The sequence below is a fragment of the Talpa europaea genome (genome assembly GCF_964194135.1).
Source record: "Talpa europaea genome assembly, chromosome: 13".
In the NCBI taxonomy this organism is placed as follows: Eukaryota; Metazoa; Chordata; class Mammalia; order Eulipotyphla; family Talpidae; genus Talpa; species Talpa europaea.
In genome coordinates this window covers 71,752,748-71,774,956 of record NC_140080.1, presented here as the reverse complement: position 1 = coordinate 71,774,956, position 22,209 = coordinate 71,752,748, and the positions used below count along the sequence as shown (strand labels likewise).

Sequence of the window (22,209 nt, the reverse complement as noted above, 5' to 3'; positions counted from 1 at the left end):
TAGTATAAGTGTATATAAGCATTCTATGATAAATTGGGAAGGACTTTCTGATGAAAATGGATTTCAGATGAAAGATAGGATTAACTGTGTGTTTCTACAGAAGTCCTAACCAATTACTATTATCAATTAAATAATGGCATGGTAAGGAAAGGGTTCCATGAGTTCAACCCGGTGAAATCTAGATACTTTCAAGTAAGTAAGAGCCAATAAGAATTGCCAAGATTTTCCTACTCCTTATTAAATAAACTTGAAAAAAATGTGCTTATTAGGGTATCTCTGCTTACCGGGAGGTATCCTGTTGGAATGATGATGCAGTTGTGGTTACAAGTTCCTTTGGGCTTCCTGTTGTCATAGGAGATGTAGATGCATCTTTTCTAACTCCTGTCATTGTTCCTGTATGAACAGTAAAGGAAATATTTGGGGATCTGATAAAAGGTAATGGGAAAGTCCATTCTGAGAAATATAATAGAGATTTTAGGGATCCCCAAGTTTTGAGAGTAAGGTATTTTTCTCCCCCTTAAGTGAAATAATGGCAGATGGAAAACTCAGTGAGTTTAGTTGTATAAACATCAGATTCATAATGTCATGCTTTCAAAAAGTCAATTTGTAGAATGGACTAACTAGAGATTTTGTTTTTAAACATGATCACGTATTATATTTTTGCCAATTTAGTTTACTGTGCAAATGCCCAAGAAGGTAACTTTATTTTGTTCCCTTTACTTACTGTTTTTCTTCTCTTTGACAAGAGAAAATTCCAGCACTTTGTACCTACAAACATCCCAAATTAAAATGATACCCCCCCCAAAAAAAACTTTGAAGGCACACATAAATCTTAATGCTTCTTTTAAAGAATTCCACATTGGGCTAAAACAAGTGTCTATGGGAAGAGATGCTCAACTAACTATTCTAGGACTGATTTGGTTCCTTTCTAATGAGCAATGTTTGGTTGACAATTATTTCCTCTTCTGGAGTGCTAAATAATAAAATGGCATGGATAGAAAGGTTTTCTGTTTTTATTTTGTAGTTATTAATATTTTAAATAATGACGTTCTTCTTGTTAGTATCTATTTTACAAACAACACAATATCTGTCTTCTTAGTGGAAGATTATAAGCACCTCATCACAATTTTTTTTTGGTTCCTCGGACACTGTTACCCAAGTTGCTTAAAGAAGTTATTTGGGAAGGGTCTCCCCTCGTGGCACAGTGTTTGAGCGCTGGGCTGCGAAGCTGCCCACAGCCTCTGCAGTGCTGGTTCGATCCCCGGCTGCTGGGCGAGGGTCGCACATGGCACTCAGACCTCTCCTGTTGCGCCTGCTGCTCCCCTCAGCAGTGTATTTCATCTCAGTCTGCCTGCTCCCCACTCTGGCTCTGGTGAATCCTCTCACCCTCCTGCACTTCTGCCTGTACCCAGTGCTTGTATAAATAAATAAATAAATCTAAAAAAAAAAAAAAGAAGTTATTTGGGAAGACTCATGATTTTTTTAGGGGAGGGTACACACTCAAATAACTTGAAGACGGCTTCGAAGTGTTGGGAATACTAGAGCCTAAAACACCAAGAATACCACATGCTAAGTCTGGGAATGGCACAGGTTAGGTATGTTCAGAGAAAATCAGACCTAGAGAAGGCAAGAATCTTATATTTGTAGAGATCAGTATCAAAACAATCACCATGACCCTGAGTAATCAAAAGCCACTTATTACTGACTATACTCTATTATGTGTAGATGTAAAAGATGGCCAACTAGATGCAGATTTCAGCCCTTTTTGTCTATTCAAATGAGTGGGGCCCTCAAGCCAAACCATTACCAGGTTTGGAGTCGAAGTGGTGAGGAAGAAATGCAATACTCTGAGCAATCAGATAAAGCATCTTGGCATGCGCCTGATACTGTTCTACACCTTTTCCATACACCATATATTCTTCCTATTTTGTTAATAGTTTCATTGAGGTGTAATTTGAATACCATAAAATTTACCAATCTTAAGTGTATAATTTGATAAACAGCCATAAATATATGGAAATATGAAAGCATGTTTACAATTTTAATGCTATTTCCTTATTTATTTTTATAATCTAGTATTAGAATACTTCCTTACACAAAAAAGTTCCCCTGTGCCCATTTGTAGTCAATCCCTTACCCTTGTTCGATCTTCTTTCCTCTCCAGTTTAGTCTCTACAGTTTTGCCTTCTGAAGGAATTAGTGACATTTATCCTCATAAACCCCCATCGCAATAGACAAAACCAGTAAGAGATGGATCCAGCATTCAAGTCCAGAGACTGTGACTCCCGTTTTCACCATTATACTACATTGTCCTAGTAAATACATCTGGCTTTAGAATTAGGGAAGATTTAAAGTAGGAGAAGAAATTTATTATTATTATTTTAAAATTTATTTTTCCTCCACCTCAGTCCCTGTGCTACCCTTTCCCCACCCAATCTTATCCCTCTCTCTTCTCCTCCCCTCTTAGATACCTCAGATTTATGGTCAGTTTTCAAGGGTTAGTAAAGTTTATATTTGCTTTACACTTTGCTTGGCTTGTCTATATTCCATATATATGTGATACCATCTGGCATTTATCTTTCTCCTTCTGGATTATTTCACTTAGCATAATCCCTTCTGGCCCCAAGGAGACAGAATTTTGAAAGGAAGGAATAAGGACCATGGAATTAGCTAAAGCATTAAATGAAAAATCTCAAGGCTAACTATTTAATATATTCAGAAAGTATTTATTGAGCATCATTGTGTCCTTGTACCTTGTTAAAAACCTTAAACCATTTTACATGCATAATTTCATTAATCCTTACAACAGTCCTTAAATTATATTATTGTCCTCATTTTAGAGATAAGGAAGTGGAAACTGTGAAAAGTCAAGTAGCATGTTCAATATTACAGGTTAGGAAGAACAAGGCTGGGTTTTGAATGCAATCAAGGTCTATTTGAATTTGCATTGCAAACTCTTAACCAGTTTGATAGTCTGCCTCAAAATACAACAAAATAGCAGTAGTAACAACAACAACAAAAATTTGTTTTTAGAGAGATTACCGTAGTGGCAGAATTCAGAATAGAGAGAACGGGGGTAAGTAAAGTAGTTCATCATTGCCACAGTTGTCTGGGTGGAATCCTGGGTGATGTAAGGGAAACTAAAATGGACAAGGCGGGGTAGAAACAACTGATAGGAAATTGTGGGTGAGAAGAGAGGCGAGGAAAATTGTCTGGTAATGACAGACTATAAATATCTTTTAGCGGTCATAGAGGATCTGAACATTAGTCTTCAATTTCTGTTTTGCTACTATGCCAAAAGTTTGGTCCAGACAACTGGCATTTGATGAGGATAATCTAAGGGAGAATTTCAACAGCGGCCCATGCCTTCTAGGGAGTCCATGAATGTAATTCAGGAATGCATGACTACCTTAGCATTGCAGGCATAATGATGTGTATGTATATGTGCTCATTTTTTTGGGTAAAGGAAAAATGATTTTCACCAAACTTAAAGGGTTGTGGGATCTCCCAAAAGTTAAGAATGATTACTCTAAGGCATTGGGCAAGTTTATTTCTATTTCTTTATTTCCCCCTACAACCATTCCTTATATCCACTTGCCCTCTCCCCTTCCTCTTAAACTCAGAAACCTGGGCCTCCCTGGTGGCGAAAGGGGTTGAGCACCGCACTATGAAGCAATCTGCAGCCTCTGCAGCAAGAGTTCGATACCCGGATGGCCAGGGAGCTACCCACATGGCACAGCAGACCTCTCCTGTCTTGCCTGCTGCTCCCCTCAGCAGTGTACTTCTGTTCCCCACTCTGTCTCTGGTGAATCCTTTCACCCCCCGAATCTCTGGCCTGTATCCCAGCTCTTGTATGCATAAATAAATAAATTTTTAAACTCAGAAACCTCACTTTGATTATTATTGTCTTAAAGCTTTTGTATTTTAATTTGTTGTCTTTGTCATTCTGACTTGTTTTATTATACATAATTCCCTCAAACTCCCTCCATTTTGCCTGTAACATTTTATCTTTCCTTATCACTGAGTGATATGCCATAGTATGTATATACCATATCCTCTTGATCCAGTCTTGTATTGGTAGGCATTTAGATTGCTTCCATGTCCTATCTACTGTGAATAGTGCTGTAATAAACACCATAGAACATATTATTTTTTGCATTGATGGCTTCATATTCTTTGGCTATATACCCAGGAATGGGACTGCTGGGTCATATGGTACTTCCATTTTCAGTTTTTTAAGGTAAATTCCCATAGCTTTCTAAAATGGCTACCAACAATGTAAGAGGGGTCCTCTTTCTCTACATCCTTAAATATGTGTCATCCTCATGGGAGTATGATGGCATCTCATGGTGGTTTGAAACTGCATTTCCTTTATTAAAAATGATGAACATTTTTCCATATATTGACTGATTTTCTGGATATTCTTTTTTGTGAATTGTTTAACTCTGCTACCCATTTACTAAATGTGCTGTTTTTTTCATTGTTGAATTGCTTAAGTTTTTTATGTGCCTTGGATATTAACCTCTTACGGGTTGCATAATGTTTAAATATTGTCTTCTATTCAGGAGGATGTCTTTTTGATCTCATATTTTCTTTTGCTGTGTAAAAGCTTTTTTTTTTTTGAAAGACATTTATTTATTTATACAAGCACTGGGTACAGTCAGAAGCGCGGGAGGGTGAGAGAATTCACCAGAGCCAGAGCGGGTAGCAGAGCAGGCAGACTGAAGTACACTGCTGAGGGGAGCAGCGGGCAGCAGGAGAGGTCTGTGCGCCATATGGGACCTTAGCCCGGCGGCCAGGGATCGAAATGGCGCTACAGAGGCTGCGGGCAGCTTCGCAACCCAGCGCTCAACTGCTGCGCCACCGGGGAGGCCTTGTGTAAAAGCTTTTTAATTTGAGGTCATCCCAACTGTTATTTTGCTTTTATTTCCCTTGACATAGTGGTCGTTTCCAAAAATATCTTTATCAATGATGTCATAGAACATATTGCCAATGTTTTCTTCTACATATTTTATTATTAGTTGCCTTATATCTAAATATTTAATCCATTTGGAATTTATTTTTGTGCATGGATTTAGAGAATGATCTAACTTACTCTTTTAGGAATGAAATCTTCCAGTTTACTGAGAACCATTTGTTAAAGAGACTCTACTTTCTTTTACCTTTTCTCTCTTTTTCTTAATCCTCAATGCTTTATTACATATGAAACTTCCAGAAAGTTACATATCTCCTTTTAATTATATCCGCTCCTTCTATAAAATTTAATATCATGTATACAACCAATTACATGTAGTGATACATATTACAAAACTACATATTTATCTATATTTATATGCACACATACAAAGACAATATACACATTTAAAATAATTTTTGCAAGAATATTATGTTAGATGATAAATTTCATACACAAATGCATGTTTATATATGTAAATATATGTGAATATTTTTATGAAAATAAACATGCATATATATTTTTGCATCCACAGATGGAACTGAATATAATGGATCATGTCCTATTTATATATAGAACTGGATCTATGTCTGCCCATCCATCAATCAATATTTCATGATAAGATAACTTTTCAGAGTTCAGTGTTTAGGAAGGCTCATTTTCTAGGCTCTTTGTCTTATTTTGTATTTTAAAAACAGCTCAACCTAAGAAAGAGGTTAAGATCAAGAGATAAAGTACTGGTAGCACTGTCACTTTTCCATTTATGTATGCATACCAAAAAATGTGCTATAGTTTTCCTATTTTTGAATTTTATAAAACTTGTGATATACTATATATAATTCTTTTTGAGACCTCTTTTGCTTAATATTATATCTGAGATTTATCAATGTTGATGCTTCATTTAGTTATAGTTTTTGTTCCATATTCCATATAATATTTGATTGTACACATTTAAGTCTTTATTCATTTGCCACTGATTAATATTTGGAGGACTTCTAGTTTGGGGCTATTGTGAAGAGTGATTCTGTGGCAGAGGTCACTAGTTATCTAAAAAATATATTCTTCCCTTCTTCCTGGGTACACAGTCACATATTTCCCGGTCCACCCTTGTAATTATGCGTGATCAGGGAGAAAACTAGTGGATGCTACCTGTGCCACTTTGGGCCTTTAAAGACCTTCCCTATATGCTATTCTGTAGCTTTCCTCTTGCCTACTGGCTATTATAGGGATAACATTTTCTAGTTATGGGACAGATAGTAAATATACTAGGTTCTGTAGGCCATCCAATTCCTGTTGCAACTATCTGTTCATCTCTGCTTTTGCAGCATGAAAGCAACCACAGGATATATGTACAAAAAATGGACATGGCTGTGTTCCAATCAAACTTTACTTACAAAAACAAACAGTGATCAGATTTGAACATGGATCAAGTTTATGACACCTCAAGGGGATTTGGGAAGGCACAGAGAAGTGGCAGAACTACTCTATTCTTTGGAAAAGGGCTGCTGTCAGTCTGAACCCTAACTCTGGACTATTATAAAAAGAAACACTGTTTTTCTTTAAACCATTATTTTTTTTTCCTGCGGACCTGTTAATATAGCTTAGCCTACCCTAACTGAATGTAAGCTAAGAACATATTTGTAAGTTAACCTTTGCATGTCTAAGATTCTTTCTAGTACATATATCTAAGAATGGAGTTGGTAAGATACAGAGTATTTGTTCCTTACTTTTAATAACTGATGCCAAATTGTCCCTCAAGTGGTTGCAAGGATTTACATTTTTACCAGCAGATAGACATTCTTGATATTCTAGTCTGGATAACACAAGAATGATAATGAAAATACAACTGACAACTTTGTGTTGGTATTTGGAGACCTTTGCAATTCTGTATTAATTTTAGGCTTAGTTTTCCCATTTCTATAAACATTGTTGTTGGAATTTAATAGGGAGTGCACTGAATATGTAGATTGAATTCCTTCTTTGAGTGAACTGGGCAGGATAATTTATTGTATACATATGGGTTATGTTCTGTTGATAAAGGCATCTACTTTTAACAATCTTTTAGCCAATATCTCTAGGAATCTGTAGTAATAGCTTATGGTTCCTTTTCTAAAGATTAAACATATAATAACAATGGGCCTCCTTGGTGGTGCAGTGGGTTGAGCACAGCGCTGTGAAGCTGTTGGCAGCCAGGGTTCAATCCCCAGCTGGCCAGGGAAATACCTACATGGTGTGGTAGACCTCTTCTGTCGCGCCTGCTGCTCCCCTCAGCAATGCTTTTGGTCTGTCTGCTTGTTCTGCTCCCCCTCTGTCTCTGGTGAATCCTCTCACCCTCCCATGCCTCTGGCCTGTACCCCAGCTATTGTATAAATAAATAAATAAATAAAGTCTATTAAAAAAAACAAACAATAATGATGATGCTAATAGAAAAAGAAACATGAATAAATGCTTCTTAGAAGCAAGATAGAATGGATTTGTCTACTTTGAATCCTTCATTTTATTTCTTTAATTATGTCACCTATGTTAATACATGTTGGGCTACAAAGATGACTCACAGCATTGCAAGCACAGACTCCCTAAGAGGAACAATGAGCTTTAGAGATTCTTTCTCACTCAGATGAGTCTAAATAATCCTCTTCCCATAAAAAACAAGCAAACTGTGTTTGGGAACCCTTCATGGGGCCTCAACCAGTGATAGCTGGTACATACTCTATAACCTAAAAAAGTCCAAAGACAAAGTGAAGGGCAATGTCAACACCATCCGGTAAATGCAAATTACTCTCAGTACAGTCTCAAACTTTTTTTTAAAAAAGATTTATTTTTATTTATTTATTTATACAAGCACTGGGTACAGTCAGAAGCACGGGAGGGTGAGAGAATTCACCAGAGCCAGAGCGGGGAGCAGAGCAGGCAGAAGGACCGAAGCGCACTGCTGAGGGGAGCAGCGGGTGGCAGGAGAGGTCTGCGCGCCATGTGGACCCTCCTCCTGGCCGGGGAGCAGCCGGGGATCGAACCGGTGCAGCAGAGGCTGCGGGCAGCTTCGCAACCCAGCGCTCAACCGCTGCGCCACCAGGGAGGGCCCCTCTCTCAAACTTTTAAAGGGATTCAGAGATCCATAACACAGGAACAAACAGAAGGTAGCCTAAATGTAGTAGGGGCCTTGCAATGACTTTAAAGTCTGACAGGGGAATGGGCAGAGAGAACTAAGCCCGAGGTCTAACAATTCACTCTAGAACAGATGTGCTCAGTGGCCTCCCAGCCTTTCCTTTAGTTTGTGAGAAGAAAGGAAATCAGTGACTCAGGAAAGAGAGATTCTAGGCATGTTGGAAGAGGAAAAAAATATCATTGTGTAGGGAAGAAAAAAAGGAATGAAGACTGGGTGCTTCCAGATTTATGCCTTTGGCTTAAGAGTTCTTGACTTAAGTTGAGATTTTCCCCATTCCACAGAGCTCAATAAAAGAAACGAAAACAGAACATCCCAAGCACTGATGACTGAAAAACATTTTATATTCTAAGGGTAATTCTGACAACAGTGTACATATTTTTGTGACTACAAGGTTGTTTCTTGAGACAAGAGCCAGGTCTTTTTTCAAACGTTTTAGCATCAATAAAGCTGACAGATTGGTGAGGAGGATAGAAGAGATAAAGGAATAAGAGATTAAAAATAATGATTAATGGTCCCACAGTAAATGTCCTATGTAGTATTTAATGATTAAAGGACAACATGAGAAACAAAGGATATATTACAAAGGAAAGCATAATGAAATTGAGATACGCTAATGAGGCGAAAGTAAGTATATGCTAAACCAAGCAGTATGACTTAGGCAATCAATGCTAGGTCATCGGTCTTATGATAAATAGGGTGTCCAAGCCCCCTGTGGCACACCTTGGAAAGTCTGCCTCCATTTTGGACGGTTGCCACTGCAAATGCCAATGCAGTGACTTTGCCCTAAGCTGTGCCCTGTGTCCCGCAGCTTTGAATGACTCAAAGGTACACCCTCAGCTCCTTTCATGATCAGGTGTAGAATCATTTTGCTAATGGCTCCATATTAGAATAAAAGAAGAGAAAAATACAATAAGTCTTAAGCGTAGGGAACAAGTTAGTCATTTCCATGACTCACTTAAAACAAAACTCTTTCAAAAAGATGACAAAAACTTCTATTTTCTTTCACTGCAACACTACAATCCCTCCCTACCCCCCAAAAAGGAGGGGGGAAAGATGAAAAAATAAAACCATGAGTGAAAACTATTCCAGAAAACTTTGCAGAATTGTAACAGCTTTCTCTTGGTTAAATTGATTGGTATAGCAACATTATACAATGACTATTAGGATTCATTGTGCACAACAGAAAGTGCTGAAATGTCAGCAGACTATACAGCAAAAAGTAATGGGTTCTGAACCCCTGTTAGTCAAAAATGATTTTGTTTCAAATTAGAAATTGATTTCTTTTGGACACAAGCCCTTTGCAGGCTTCCAGCTTCTGTAGCTGGACCCGGGAGAGATTAACCTCCACCACTGCAAGGCCTGGCCTGATGACACCTTCCTCCAAGTGCCTTTTCAATTGCAGCTTTCTAATGTGGCTGTGGTCTTAACCAATAACACAAGCTATTTGTCCCTTTGCTATTACACTACATTTTTCTCATTTTGCCATTTTATTTTCATGCTGACACACAACACAAATCTGTTGACAAGTTAACAGAAGCCTATGTAAGCTTTGCAGTGCAACCATCACACCAGTTGTGACGGGTTCTCCACTCTCCCAAAATGCAATGACTAAGAATAGAGGAAGCCAAAGTAAGTTTCCCAATTCTGAAGCATGACTAACAGAAAGTAAAGGCAATTCTATCTCAGATACTAACTCTCCTCAACTCATGTTTGTTTCTGGTAGCAAAGTCTAAAAAGAAAAAATTATTCTAAGTTATCTTAGCAATAAAGGGTTACAGAACTTTCCTTGTGTCAAACAAAAGTACTTCTGCTTTTGTTTCAAATTGTGGATGTAGACAAATTATCATCTCTCAATTATCTAGAATTAAATAATTTCTTGATTGATCATAATTAGAACAAGACAAAACAAAAAAGCATGATGGAGGTGGCAGCAATGAGAAACGGTAGAGGGGTACGCCTGCAAGATCATCTCATGAAGTGTGTACCACACTCAAATGAGTAAGTGTGAGAGTGGCTAGAGGGTGTATGAGAAGTTGGTTGCTTCACACCAGAGGCAGGCAGGTGCTAGCCCACAGAAAAAAAAAAGTAACTAAGAAGGAAATCAGGATAAATGGTTGTGAGAAAATTAAAAAAGAAGTCCAAGAAAGAGGTGTGAGCAGAAGGGGGCTCAAAGGCCTTTCTCGGCCCTTTGTTCCTTGAACATCTCTTAGGCACAATGATGTTCAGATGTTCCATTCTGTTCCCAAGTTGTCAGACACAATTGGGAAATCTAGTTAAATGCTACTGCTTTACTCAACATTTCAGTTATTTATAACTGGTTTCTTTTAAAATATCTATGACATATGAAGTAGGAAGAATTACTGGAACTTAAAATACTGCTAGGCTACATTAGCTTAAAACTTATAAGGTTTTCATTTAGCCACAATGTAGAATTATCTATGACCTGAAATCTAATCTCCCCATATTTCCAGTTAACTGAGGACTAACTGTAGTTGCTAGGTTTTACTTTCTTAGTAAAGATTTAAGTTCTATTTCTGGCTTTCTTTACCCACATTGAACATTATTTTGTGCACATGACCATACTTACTGCTGAATAATTTTTACAGTTTACTGCTTACAAAAAGGGACAAGCTGGATAGTTTCTTATGAGCATTCTAAGAGAAAAGCTGGTGTAACTCACTGATCTAGTAGATGTGCCACATTTGGCCTTGCCATCACACACCAGTTTGTCACATACTCACCTCTAGTTCAGGAATGTAGGAAACCATCTGGAGTTCCTGGCCAGCAGCCACCAGTAACCACCTGCCCCAAATGGTTTCTCATTTTGTTACTACAGATGCTAAACTCACCTTGACATGTCCACAGGGCGTTATCTTCCACAGGTGACTGAAACCCAACTGTCTTCTTCTCCCGCTTATTCTCCCCATTGCTAGAGGCATCTTGGTATTTTTTGATGGATGGTGATCCAAGCAGCCAGCCATCACATTTTGATGTCAATAGACTGAAAAGGACAGACAACAATGTGCTGTAAAGCGCAGCGAAGGGGATACAGATCGCACAAAGATATCTAATTTAGCATGAGTTGAAATGGATTTCATGGTAAGAAGAACTTTCCTTTCCTTCTTATTTTTTATTGAGGTACAATTAAAATAATTTACCGAAGGTCTATTTTGTGTCCTGCCAAAACAATTTTGGAGAAGAAATAATCTTTATTCTCAAAAAGTTTATATTTGGAGTTGGAAAAATGAGAATCAGATCCATGAAACTGCTAATAAAGCCAAGGAGTATGACTAAGAGGCAGGATATCTGGAGAAATAAAAAGTATGTTAAAACAAGACTTGCATTAATAAAATGTTTCCAAGTACTAAAACTGAACATTAGGGATTAAAATATCACCAATTTGCTTTGAAATGCATGTGTGCCTCTCATTTTCAAATGTTATAGCATTTATTATGTACCCAGAGTATGAAAGGAGTAGTAGAACAGTGCATGTGGAAGAATTGGTCTCTGTCCTCACATAATTTCATTATTTGAAGTTAATAAGGCAAATATGGAATAAAAGGAATTTTAATGAAAGTAAACACATGTACATATGTTTTTCTTTCTAATAAAATGCGTTGCCACTATTAGCACGTTTTCTCTCACAACATTATATTTTTTAGAGAAGAATGTTTTGATGAAGTGTTTCCTTTGCTATTCCACCAGCCTCCTTTTTTCTAATTTAAATTCACCAGACTCATGACACTTTGGCTCTGTCTTCCCCATGTCCACAAACAATGTGAAAATTAAAGCGAAGAAAAAAAGATATATACTGTAAAAAGTAAAATTCTGAAAAATAGAACATAGAGGTAATCTACAACCAAGAAAAGTTGATAGAGAATTACCCTTAATAATGCCATCTGGCTCTTAATCATGATTCAAATCACATAAACCCATCAAAGTCACTGGACTTCCAGTTTATGTTGATCAAAAATTTTAGTAATGTTGCTTATACCATAATTTATTAATAAAAACCAAGAAATGTAATGACTGTGCTTAGGATGACAGAAACAAAAACTACTAGCATAACTTTATATGGTCATAATGTAATGTATTAAATTTATATTCTTTAAAAATTTTTTTATCAGAACCCAGAGATCATTTTTCCATCTGTACCCATATGTGGATATTCACAGAATTTCTATTAATGAGACAGGAAAATAGGGACATTAAAACTACTGTGAGTTAAAGACAAATTTACCTCATCCTAGAAGCACCAAACTAAGACTATTCAGTGATTATATCTCTGAGTATTCTTATAGAAAATTGAAGTGACCAGGAGTACTGGCTTTCCCAAAATTCATTCATTTTCAGCTCAGTTGGGTTCCCAAATTCAGCCAACGCAAATTATTGATTGCTGCCTGCTTTTTTTTTAATCCCATTTTATACCTATACATTTATTCTAAACCCCATCCTGGTGCTCTTCTATTTTAACAAGGGACTTGGCTTCTAATTTTCATGAAGTAAAGATGACTATATAAAAAACTTCATTTGCATCTAATGCCATCTTTCTCCATTTATTATTCTTTTCCTAATTCCCAGAAGAAAATTATACCTTCTATTCGTACTCTTGACACCATTTTGATTCATACTCCTGTCACTCTGCTGATAATCATCTTTTCTTATAATTTAGAAACTCCTCTTCCTCTCAACTGGATTATTTTCTAGGATTATGAAATAGATCAGACCTTTCATTTCAAATCAAAATCTAAACTTGAAACTAAAGACTCTTCCCTAAATTGGGAAAATATAACAACATTCAGTGTCAGAGAGGATGTGGGACAAGAACTTTTTAATGAACTACTGAGGAACTGCAAATTATTGTAGCCTTTTTGTGGGTGATTTTCAACACAAAATAAAAATGCCCTTACCCTCCTAATAATTCTACTTGTAAGAAGTTATCCTATAGAATTATATAAACAACACCATGAGAATATTTGCTCAAGAGTGGCCACTGCAGAATTACTTATAATAGTGGAAAAAACTGAAGGTATGCATTACACAATATGAGATGGAATAAACAAACTATGACATATCCATCATAAGGAATACTGTTCAGTCATTAAAAAGAATGAGGCAGCAGCGAAATAAGCCAAAAAGAAAAAGAAAAATACCGGATGGTCTCACTCATAGCAGGAATCTAGAAAACTTAAATAAGGGACCAGGAAAATGAATAACTATAAGAAAGTGAAAATCAAAATCAACAAAAAACTATGAACCAGAGACACTTTTGGGAGGGTGGGGGGCGGGAGGGGAGGGATTGGGGTCAGAATGGGGGGGCTGCAATTGTATGGGGAATATAAAAATAAAATTTATTATTAAAAAAATAAAAAGAATGAGGCAGTTAGTAATCCATATTATTGTGGAGAAATTTTGACATACTATTAAATAAAATATTTTTTTCAATAACAGAATTTATAATTTATTCAATAATACAAAATACAATTCAAAATACAAAATATAATTTATTTCAAAATAAATTCAAAATACAATTTATTCAATATACAGAATTCATTTCTGTAAAGGAAAAAATCGTTTTGAAGTTCTACATGGATAAAATCAAACTAGAGAAGTAGAAGTAGAGTGAAAGGCAAAAGACTTTTGTAATTTATTTATTTCTGGGAAAAGACTTTTGTAATTTATTTATTTCTGAATGTTTTAATGTCCTTTATTAGGTATGTACTTTCGTAATTAAAAACACACACAAAAAATTCACCATCTCCTTTATATTACCATTTCCCTTCCACTTCCCTTCTCTGTCAAACTTCTAGAAAATAGTAATTAATTTTATTACACACACTTACTAAAACTATTTTTTTTTAAAAGATTTATTTATTTATGCAAGCACTGGGTACAGTCAGAAGCGCGGGAGGGTGAGAAAATTCACCAGAGCCAGAGTGGGGAGCAGAACAGGCAGACTGACGAAGTACACTGCTGAGGGGAGCAGCAGGCGTGGCAGGAGAGGTCTGTCGTGCCATGTAGGCCCTTGCTGGCGGCTGGGGATCGAACCAGTGCTGCGGAGGCTGCAGGCCGCCTCGCAGCCCAGCGCTCAACTGCTGCGCCACCAGGGAGGCCCAAAACTATTTTTTTTAAAAGAATAAATCTAGTAGTCTTTTCTCCTTCAATAGTCTTATTACTAGGCCATCTCACAGGAATTACCTCTGTTCTCAAAGTATTTTCCCTTGGACTTTATAATATATTATCTTAAGTGGCTTTTTAGTTTTAGGAGGCTTCAACTTGAATTCTATTTCTGGGAACTCATCCGCTTCTTTCCCCCTAAATGCAGTATTTCCTTAAGACTCTGTCCTCACCATCTTTTCTTCCCTGTAGTACTTTCTTAGTGATCTTGCCACCCCATTTTATCTTCAATTCTGATTTTAAATAGATTCATGTAGCCCAAGTGCTCTACCAAATTGCTGACCTGATCAAGTATCTGCTGAAAAGTGGTGAAGGGATGTCCTATCAGACCTGCCTAAAGCAATGCATTATCTTTATCTTGAAGTTAGTTCCTCTATTTCCATTCTCATTTAATGGTATCACCATTCTCTAACTCTTGTGAAAAACCTCAGTTGTCTCAGGCCTGCTTTCCTTATTCCTGGTCAATAAATTTCCAAATTAACCATTCCCTTATATATTCATAAATTTATATATTCCTTTATAAATTTGAGGACATAATTTATGGACCTGATAACACACGATGGTGTTGGGGTGGGTAAAGAGAAGACAAACCACAGAGTGGTTACAAGTTTAAGAGGTTGGGGCCTCACGTGGTGGCACAGCAGTTGAGTGCTGGGCTGCGAAGCTGCCCACAGCCTCTGCAGCACCGGTTCGATCCCCAGCCGCTGGCGAGGGTCCCACATGGTGTGCAGACCTCTCCTGCCGCCTGCTGCTCCCCTCAGCAGTGTATTTCGTTGGTCTGCCTATTCTGTTCCCCGCTCTGGCTCTGATGAATTCTCTCATCTTCCCACACTTCTGACTGTACCCAGTGCTTGTAAAATAAATAATTAAAAAAAAAAAAGTTTAAGAGGTTGGAATCATGAGAAAGAAAAATAATACTATTAATCTGTTGTTTATCAGATGTGATAGAAAAAATAGTCTCTATAGCAGTACTCTCAGTTAAGACACCAATTTTAGGCAGTGGTCACGTATTAAAATTATCTGGGGGATTTGTAAAAAGAATGTTGTACTATCCACTTCTAGAAAGTGAATGAGTGAGTCTGGAGTGGGCCATGGGCATTGTTTGCTCCTCCATTTTAGAAGCTCGGAGGGGATTCCAAAGTCCAGCCAGGGCTGAAATCACCAAACTATGGCAAACAACAAGAGAAAACCTTCTTTTGATAAAATGGTTGAGGATGAAGAGAATTATCTTGTTCTGTTCATTGTAAAGACTTGGGAGCAGTGATAGTTCAGTATCTTTTTATTTTTACTGAGGTAACATTGTATCATGGTGTATGTGATTATACCTCTTCAGATACATGTTACAGGTCAGTAGCTTTTATCTTTTTGTTCTTGGCTAAAATGCACTAAATCTCTAGAACTGAGCCAGAAACTGGATGACATACCAATAATTCAGGTATGAAATAACCAGACTGAATTAAGCCATTGGTCCTAGGATGATGGGATTATATATATGTACCCCCCCTTCTTAAAAGACAAAATTTGTTAAAAATGACTCAAGAAGAAACAGAAAATATGAATTGCCTCTTATCTATTAAAGAAATTGAACTGACAATCAAAACATTTCCACAAAGAAAAATAATTAGGTATTGTCACTGGTAAATTTTACCAGTGGTAAAATCACTGGAAAGAATATTATAAATCTTACCCAAACTTTCAGCAAACAGAAGAGAAGGGAACACTTTTCAACTTATTTTGTTACTTTGGTGATACAAAACCTGTTTTAGTTATTACAATAAAAGAAAATATAAACTTGTTCCCATCAGGAATATAAATGTAAGAATCCTCAACAGGGCCTCCCTGCTGGGGCAGGGGCTAAAGACTGCTATCAAGCTATCACCGCCACTGCAGCACAAGTTCGATTCCTTGGCCAGCCAGGGAGCAGCCCACATGGTGCAGCAGACCTCTCCTGTCTCGCCTGCTGCGCCCCTCAGCAGTGTATTTCAGTGGATCTGCCTGTTCTGTTCCCCACTCTGTCTCTGGTGAGTCTTCTCACCCCCTGTACCTCTGGCCTGTACCCAGGCTCTTGTATGTTTAAATAAATAAAATCTTAAAAAAAAAAATCTTCAACAAATATTAGTAAGTTAAATACAATGATATATAAAAAAAGTAGTACATCATGGTTGACTGTTTCCCAAAATGCAATGTTCACATAACATTAAAAAATAAATTATCACATTAAAAGAATAAAACAGAAAACCACATGGTCACATTAATATAGAAAAAAGCAATACACAAAATTCTGATAAAAAACTTTTAGAAAATTAAAAATAAGATGGAACTTATTTCAATCTTATAAAGGACATTTATCAAAAGTCTACTTTTAAAATTGTGTTTATTGTTGAATTGTTAAATGACTTTTCCTTGAGAACAAAGCAAGGATGTCTTTTTAACCACTTGTATCCAACATTATACTGGATGTTTTAGCCAATGCAATAAAGCAAGAAATAGAAAAAAAGCATGTAAAAATGTGGAAAGGCATAAACAATGCTGTTGTTATTCATAGCTGTCAATAAGCTTGAAAATCTACAAAAATTTGAAATCTATAAAGATAAAATCTGCCAGAATATGTGCATTTAGCAAGATTGTAGTACACAGGGTAAATATTAAAAAAAAAAACACTCTTTATATATGCCACCAGTAAATTCAATGAAAATGTACAAGATTATTACACTGAAAACTACATGGTATTACTGAGATAAGTTTATAAATATCTAAACAAGTGTAGAGCTATGCCATGTTTGTTGATTGGAAAATTCATTATTTTCAGAAAGTCAATTCTCCCAAAATTGTTCTAGTCATAATACCACCTCCTTAGTAGAAACTGATAAATTTAATATAAAATGTAAAGGAGGTCTGGACTAGGCAGAACCCTGCTCCCCTCCCCCGCCCACAGAGGCGGCACTCTCCGACCCGCAGAGAGGAGGAAAACAACAAACCAAAACGGCCAACGGGAACAAACGACGCAGCAAGCTGGACTGTGAGTGGAAAGGAACTATTGCAGCCACCACACCCCGTGAACGGGAGCTGGGGCGAGCCCTGCAGGATTCACCGCAGCAGTGGGCAGACGGCTCCGGGCACCATTAGAGAAGAACAAAGACCCCGGGAGACACCCACACAGCCCGGGCTGCCAGTAAGCTTGTGCGGAAAAGCGGCGCGCTTGGCGCGCTTGAAAAGCAAATGCAGACCTGGATCGCGGCTGCCCAGATCCCCCCGCCTGCGACCTAGGCTTGCGGGGAGATGCGCGGAGGTCCTCACTGAGGTGAAGGTCCCTCCCTGAGTAAGCAGGAACCAGGCGCCCAGGCACGGGAGCGGTGCAAAAGGCGCCATTCCCGCGCCACTGAACTGGGCTACAGCCCGCGTCCTGGAACTGAGGGCTTTGAACTGAGACCCGGGGCACGAAAATTCGGGGCGTGGGTTCTCCATGATGGTGGGGCACAAGGCAGACACAGCACCCCAAAGCTGTTGAGGTGTACCCTACCATTCCCGCTCTGTTCCCTGTCCCACGGGGTGGGGGGAGGCGAAAAACAGCCCCCCAAGGACAATAGGAGAGATCTCTGGCGCCACCTAGCGACCAGGAAAAAGAAGTCACTAACACCCCATAGAACAGGAAATTTCTTAAGACTGCTTGAAAAGGGCAGAAGGCTTCTGGAGGACCCAGTGGCCAGCCAGGAAGTTAGCCCACGCCAGGCCCCTCCCGACCAGCAGCCTGAGCCCACAGAGGGAGCAGGCACCCACGTCTGGGGCAGACCGGGTGCGCAGAAGAGTGTGCCTGAAACCGGAGGCGCAGGGACTGCATCCAGCTTCGCCATTTTAGAACAGGGACATTTCTTCAGTAAAAACTGCCTAAAACCAGTAGAAAGCTCCCCCAGAAGACAGAGATGGCTCCTGGAAGAGCCAGAGGGGAGCGGAGAAGTTCACCCAAGATGTCAGTCAGTCCGAGCAACACAGTGTCCCAACGCATACGACAAATTAGAAAACAGACAGTAGGGAGTAGAAGAACCACACGCAACCTAACAACTCCTCAGGAAAGAGGCACACCACAGAAAGAAAACCACTCCCCAGATTGCAACGACAGCAACTTGGAAGAACTTCTGAGCCTTCCAGAAAGAGAATTTAAACTTGCCATGATTAAAAAAGTGATAGATCAGAAGAAGGAAATTGAGTCCCTAAAGAGGGAAGTAAAAGAGGGCCTCCCCGGTGGCGCAGCGGTTGAGCGCTGGGTTGCGAGGCTGCCCGCGGCCTCTGCGGCGCCGGTTCGATCCCCGGCTGCTCCCCGGCCACCGGAGGAGGATCCCACATGGTGCGCAGACCTCTCCTGCCGCCCGCTCCTCCCCTCAGCAGTGTACTTCGGTCCTTCTGCCTGCTCTGCTCCCCGCTCTGGCTCTGGTGGGTTCTCTCGCCCTCCCGCGCTTCTGGCTGTGCCCAGTGCATGTATAAACAAAACGAACGAATATAATAAATGGATGAGAACATGCCTCTATAAAAAAAAAAAAAAAAGAGGGAAGTAAAAGAAATGCAGGAGATCAAAGAATTAATGGAGGAACTAAAGAACTCTGGGAAAAGCAATGAAAGCAGAATAGGTGAAATGGAAGAGCGAATAAGTACTCTTGAAGACACAGAAATAAAAAGAACCAAAACAGAAAAGGAAAGAGAGTACGAAGGAAAAAGAATGAAGAAAGACTTCGGGAACTATCTGACTCCATGAGGAAAGGAAATATAAGAGTTATAGGAATTCCAGAAGGAGAGGAGAGAGATGTAGGAACAGAGAAAATATTCATGGATATAATTGAAGAGAACTTCCCAAATGCGAAGAAGGAGCTGAAAATTGATATACAAGAAGCAAGAAGAACACCAAATTTCCACGACGAAAGGAAAAACACAGCAAGACACATAATAGTAAAGCTCCCAAGAATCCAGGACAAGGAAAAAATAATGAAGCTGACAAGAGGGAAGAAACAGATAACATTCAAAGGAAAACCAATCAGGCTGACATCAGACTTCTCTGAAGAAACACTACAGGCAAGGAGAGAGTGGAGGGACATAGTCAACAGACTCCAAGAAAACAGATGCCAACCAAGAATACTCTATCCCGCAAAGCTCTCTTTCCTCCATGAAGAAAGAATATGGACCTTCCCAGACAAAGAGAAACTCCGGAATTTCATTACGACTAAACCCCCACTCCAAAAAATACTACAAGGAATCCTAAAGCCAGAACCTCAGAGGGACGAATAACAACGAAAGAAGACCAAAAAAAAAAAAAGTTATTAAAAGAATAAATAAATAAAATCAAAGGAAAGACAAACATAATGGCAAATACAGATGCTAACATATCAATATTAACTCTAAATGTAAATGGACTAAACTCTTCAATAAAAAGACACAGAGTTGCAGCCTGGATTAAGAAACAAAACCCAACCTTTTGCTGTCTCCAGGAAACACATTTAGCTACAAAAGATAAAAACAGGCTCAAAGTCAAAGGATGGAAAACAATCCTACAAGCAAATGGGCCAAAAAAGAAAGCAGGAACAGCTATACTTATATCAGATAAAACAGACTTCAAACTCAAAAAAATAAAAAGAGACCCCAATGGTCACTACATTATGATTAAGGGGACAATACTTCAAGAAGAAATAACACTCATTAACATATACTCACCAAACGAAAGAGCACCAAAATATATCAGACAACTGTGGTCCTCTCTGAAAACAGACATCAGAGAAAACACATACGTAGTGGGAGAGTTCAACACACCACTATCAACAATGGATAGATCAACAAGACAAAAAATAAGTAAAGAAACTAAAGCTCTAATTAAGGACCTAGAGCATTTGGGCTTAACAGACATCTATAGAAAACTAAACCCAAAAAAAAAGGAGTACACATTTTTCTCAAGCGCACACGGATCATTCTCCAGGATCGATCACATACTGGGGCACAAGACAAACATCAACAGATACACCAAGATTGAAATCATATCAACCATCTTTTCTGACCACGAAGGCATCAAACTAGAAATAAATCATAAAAAGAAGGCAAGGAACTATCCTACCTCATGGAGATTAAAAGCCACACTACTGGAAGACCACTGGACTAACGAGGAGATCAAAGAAGAAATTAAAAATTTCTTTGAATTGAATGACAAGGAGGACACCAATATCCTAAATGTATGGGATGCAGCAAAAGCAGTAATAAGAGGAAAATATATAGCAATAGAAGCACACATCAAAAAACAAGAAAGAACTCAAAGAAACAACCTAATCTCGAAGCTCAAAGATCTAGAAAAAGAACAACAAAAAAACCCCAAAACCAGTAGAAGAAAAGAAATAATAAAAACCAAAGCAGAAATAAATGAAATTGAAACTAAAAAAACAATCCAAAAGATCAATGAAACCAAGAGCTGGTTCTTTGAAAAAATAAATAAAATAGACAAACCCCTAGCCAGGCTCACAAAGGAAAAAAGGGAGAAAGCACAAATACACAGGATCATAAATGAAAGAGGAGAAATCACAACGGACACAGCAGAAATCAAAAGAATAATCAGTAACTACTATGAACAGTTATATGGAAACAAGTTCAACAATCTAGAGGAGATGGACAAATTCCTACAACTCTACAATCACCCAAAGCTAGATAAAGAAGAAATAGAACACCTAAACAGACCAATTACAAGCAGCGAAATTGAAATGGTAATCAAAAACCTCCCCAAAAACAAAAGCCCAGGACCTGATGGATTTACAAATGAATTCTACCAAACATTCAGAGACGAATTAGTGCCTATCCTTCACAAACTCTTCCAAAAAATTGAGAAGGAAGGGACAATACCAAACACGTTCTATGAAGCCAATATTACACTAATACCAAAACCGAATAAGGACAACACAAAAAAGGAAAACTATAGGCCAATCTCCCTAATGAACACTGATGCAAAAATCCTCAATAAAATTTTAGCTATCAGAATCCAACAATGTATCCATAAGATAATTCACCACGACCAAGTTGGATTCATTCCAGGGGCACAAGGATGGTTTAACATCCGAAAATCAATCAACGTTATCCAACACATCAACAAAAAGAAATATAAAAACCATATGATAATATCAATAGATGCTGAGAAAGCTTTCGACAAAGTGCAACACCCATTCATGATAAAAGCCCTTGAAATTCTTGGGATACAAGGAACATACCTCAACATCATAAAGGCCATCTATGACAAGCCAACAGCCAGTATCATTCTCAATGGTGAAAAGCTGAAAGCAATTCCATTAAGATCTGGAACAAGACAAGGATGTCCACTCTCACCATGCTTTTCAATATAATACTGGAAGTCCTAGCCAGAGCAATAAGACAAGAGAAAGACATCCAAGGAATCCAAATAGGAAAAGAAGAAGTCAAACTATCACTATTTGCAGATGATATGATAATATACATAGAGAACCCCAAAATCTCCACAGAAAAACTAATTCAACTCATCAATCAATTCAGTAAAGTGGCAGGATACAAAATCAACACGCAAAAGTCAGTAGCCTTCCTATACACAAAGAATAAATCTGAAGAAGAAGAAATCAAAAAAACCATCCCTTTTATTATCGAAACAAAAAAAATCAAATATTTGGGAATAAATCTAACAAAAGAGGTAAAGACCTATACAAAGAAAACTATAAAACACTGTTAAAAGAAATAGAAGAAGACACAAAGAAATGGAAAGACATCCCCTGCTCATGGATTGGAAGAATAAACATTATTAAAATGGCCATCCTACCAAAAGCAATATACAGATTCAATGCTATTCCAATCAAAATCTCAATGGCATTCTTCAAAGAAATAGAACAATTATTGATGAAATTCATATGGAATCACAAAAAACCCAAAT

General features: G+C 38.1%; 1 protein-coding gene across 1 annotated transcript in view; it reads right to left on the bottom strand.

Annotated features, from left to right (window-relative positions):
• Window positions 1–22,209, bottom strand: part of KIAA1328 — a gene marked incomplete at its 3' end in the record, with an annotated part of 226,115 nt that overhangs the window by 34,517 nt on the left and 169,389 nt on the right. The window contains exons 8-9 of the mRNA XM_084252345.1: window positions 10,966–11,121; window positions 285–425 (exon numbers count right to left, since the gene is read on the bottom strand). Of these exons, the coding sequence (XP_084108471.1) occupies window positions 285–425; window positions 10,966–11,121 (297 nt within the window). The remainder of the gene's footprint in view (window positions 1–284; window positions 426–10,965; window positions 11,122–22,209) is intronic.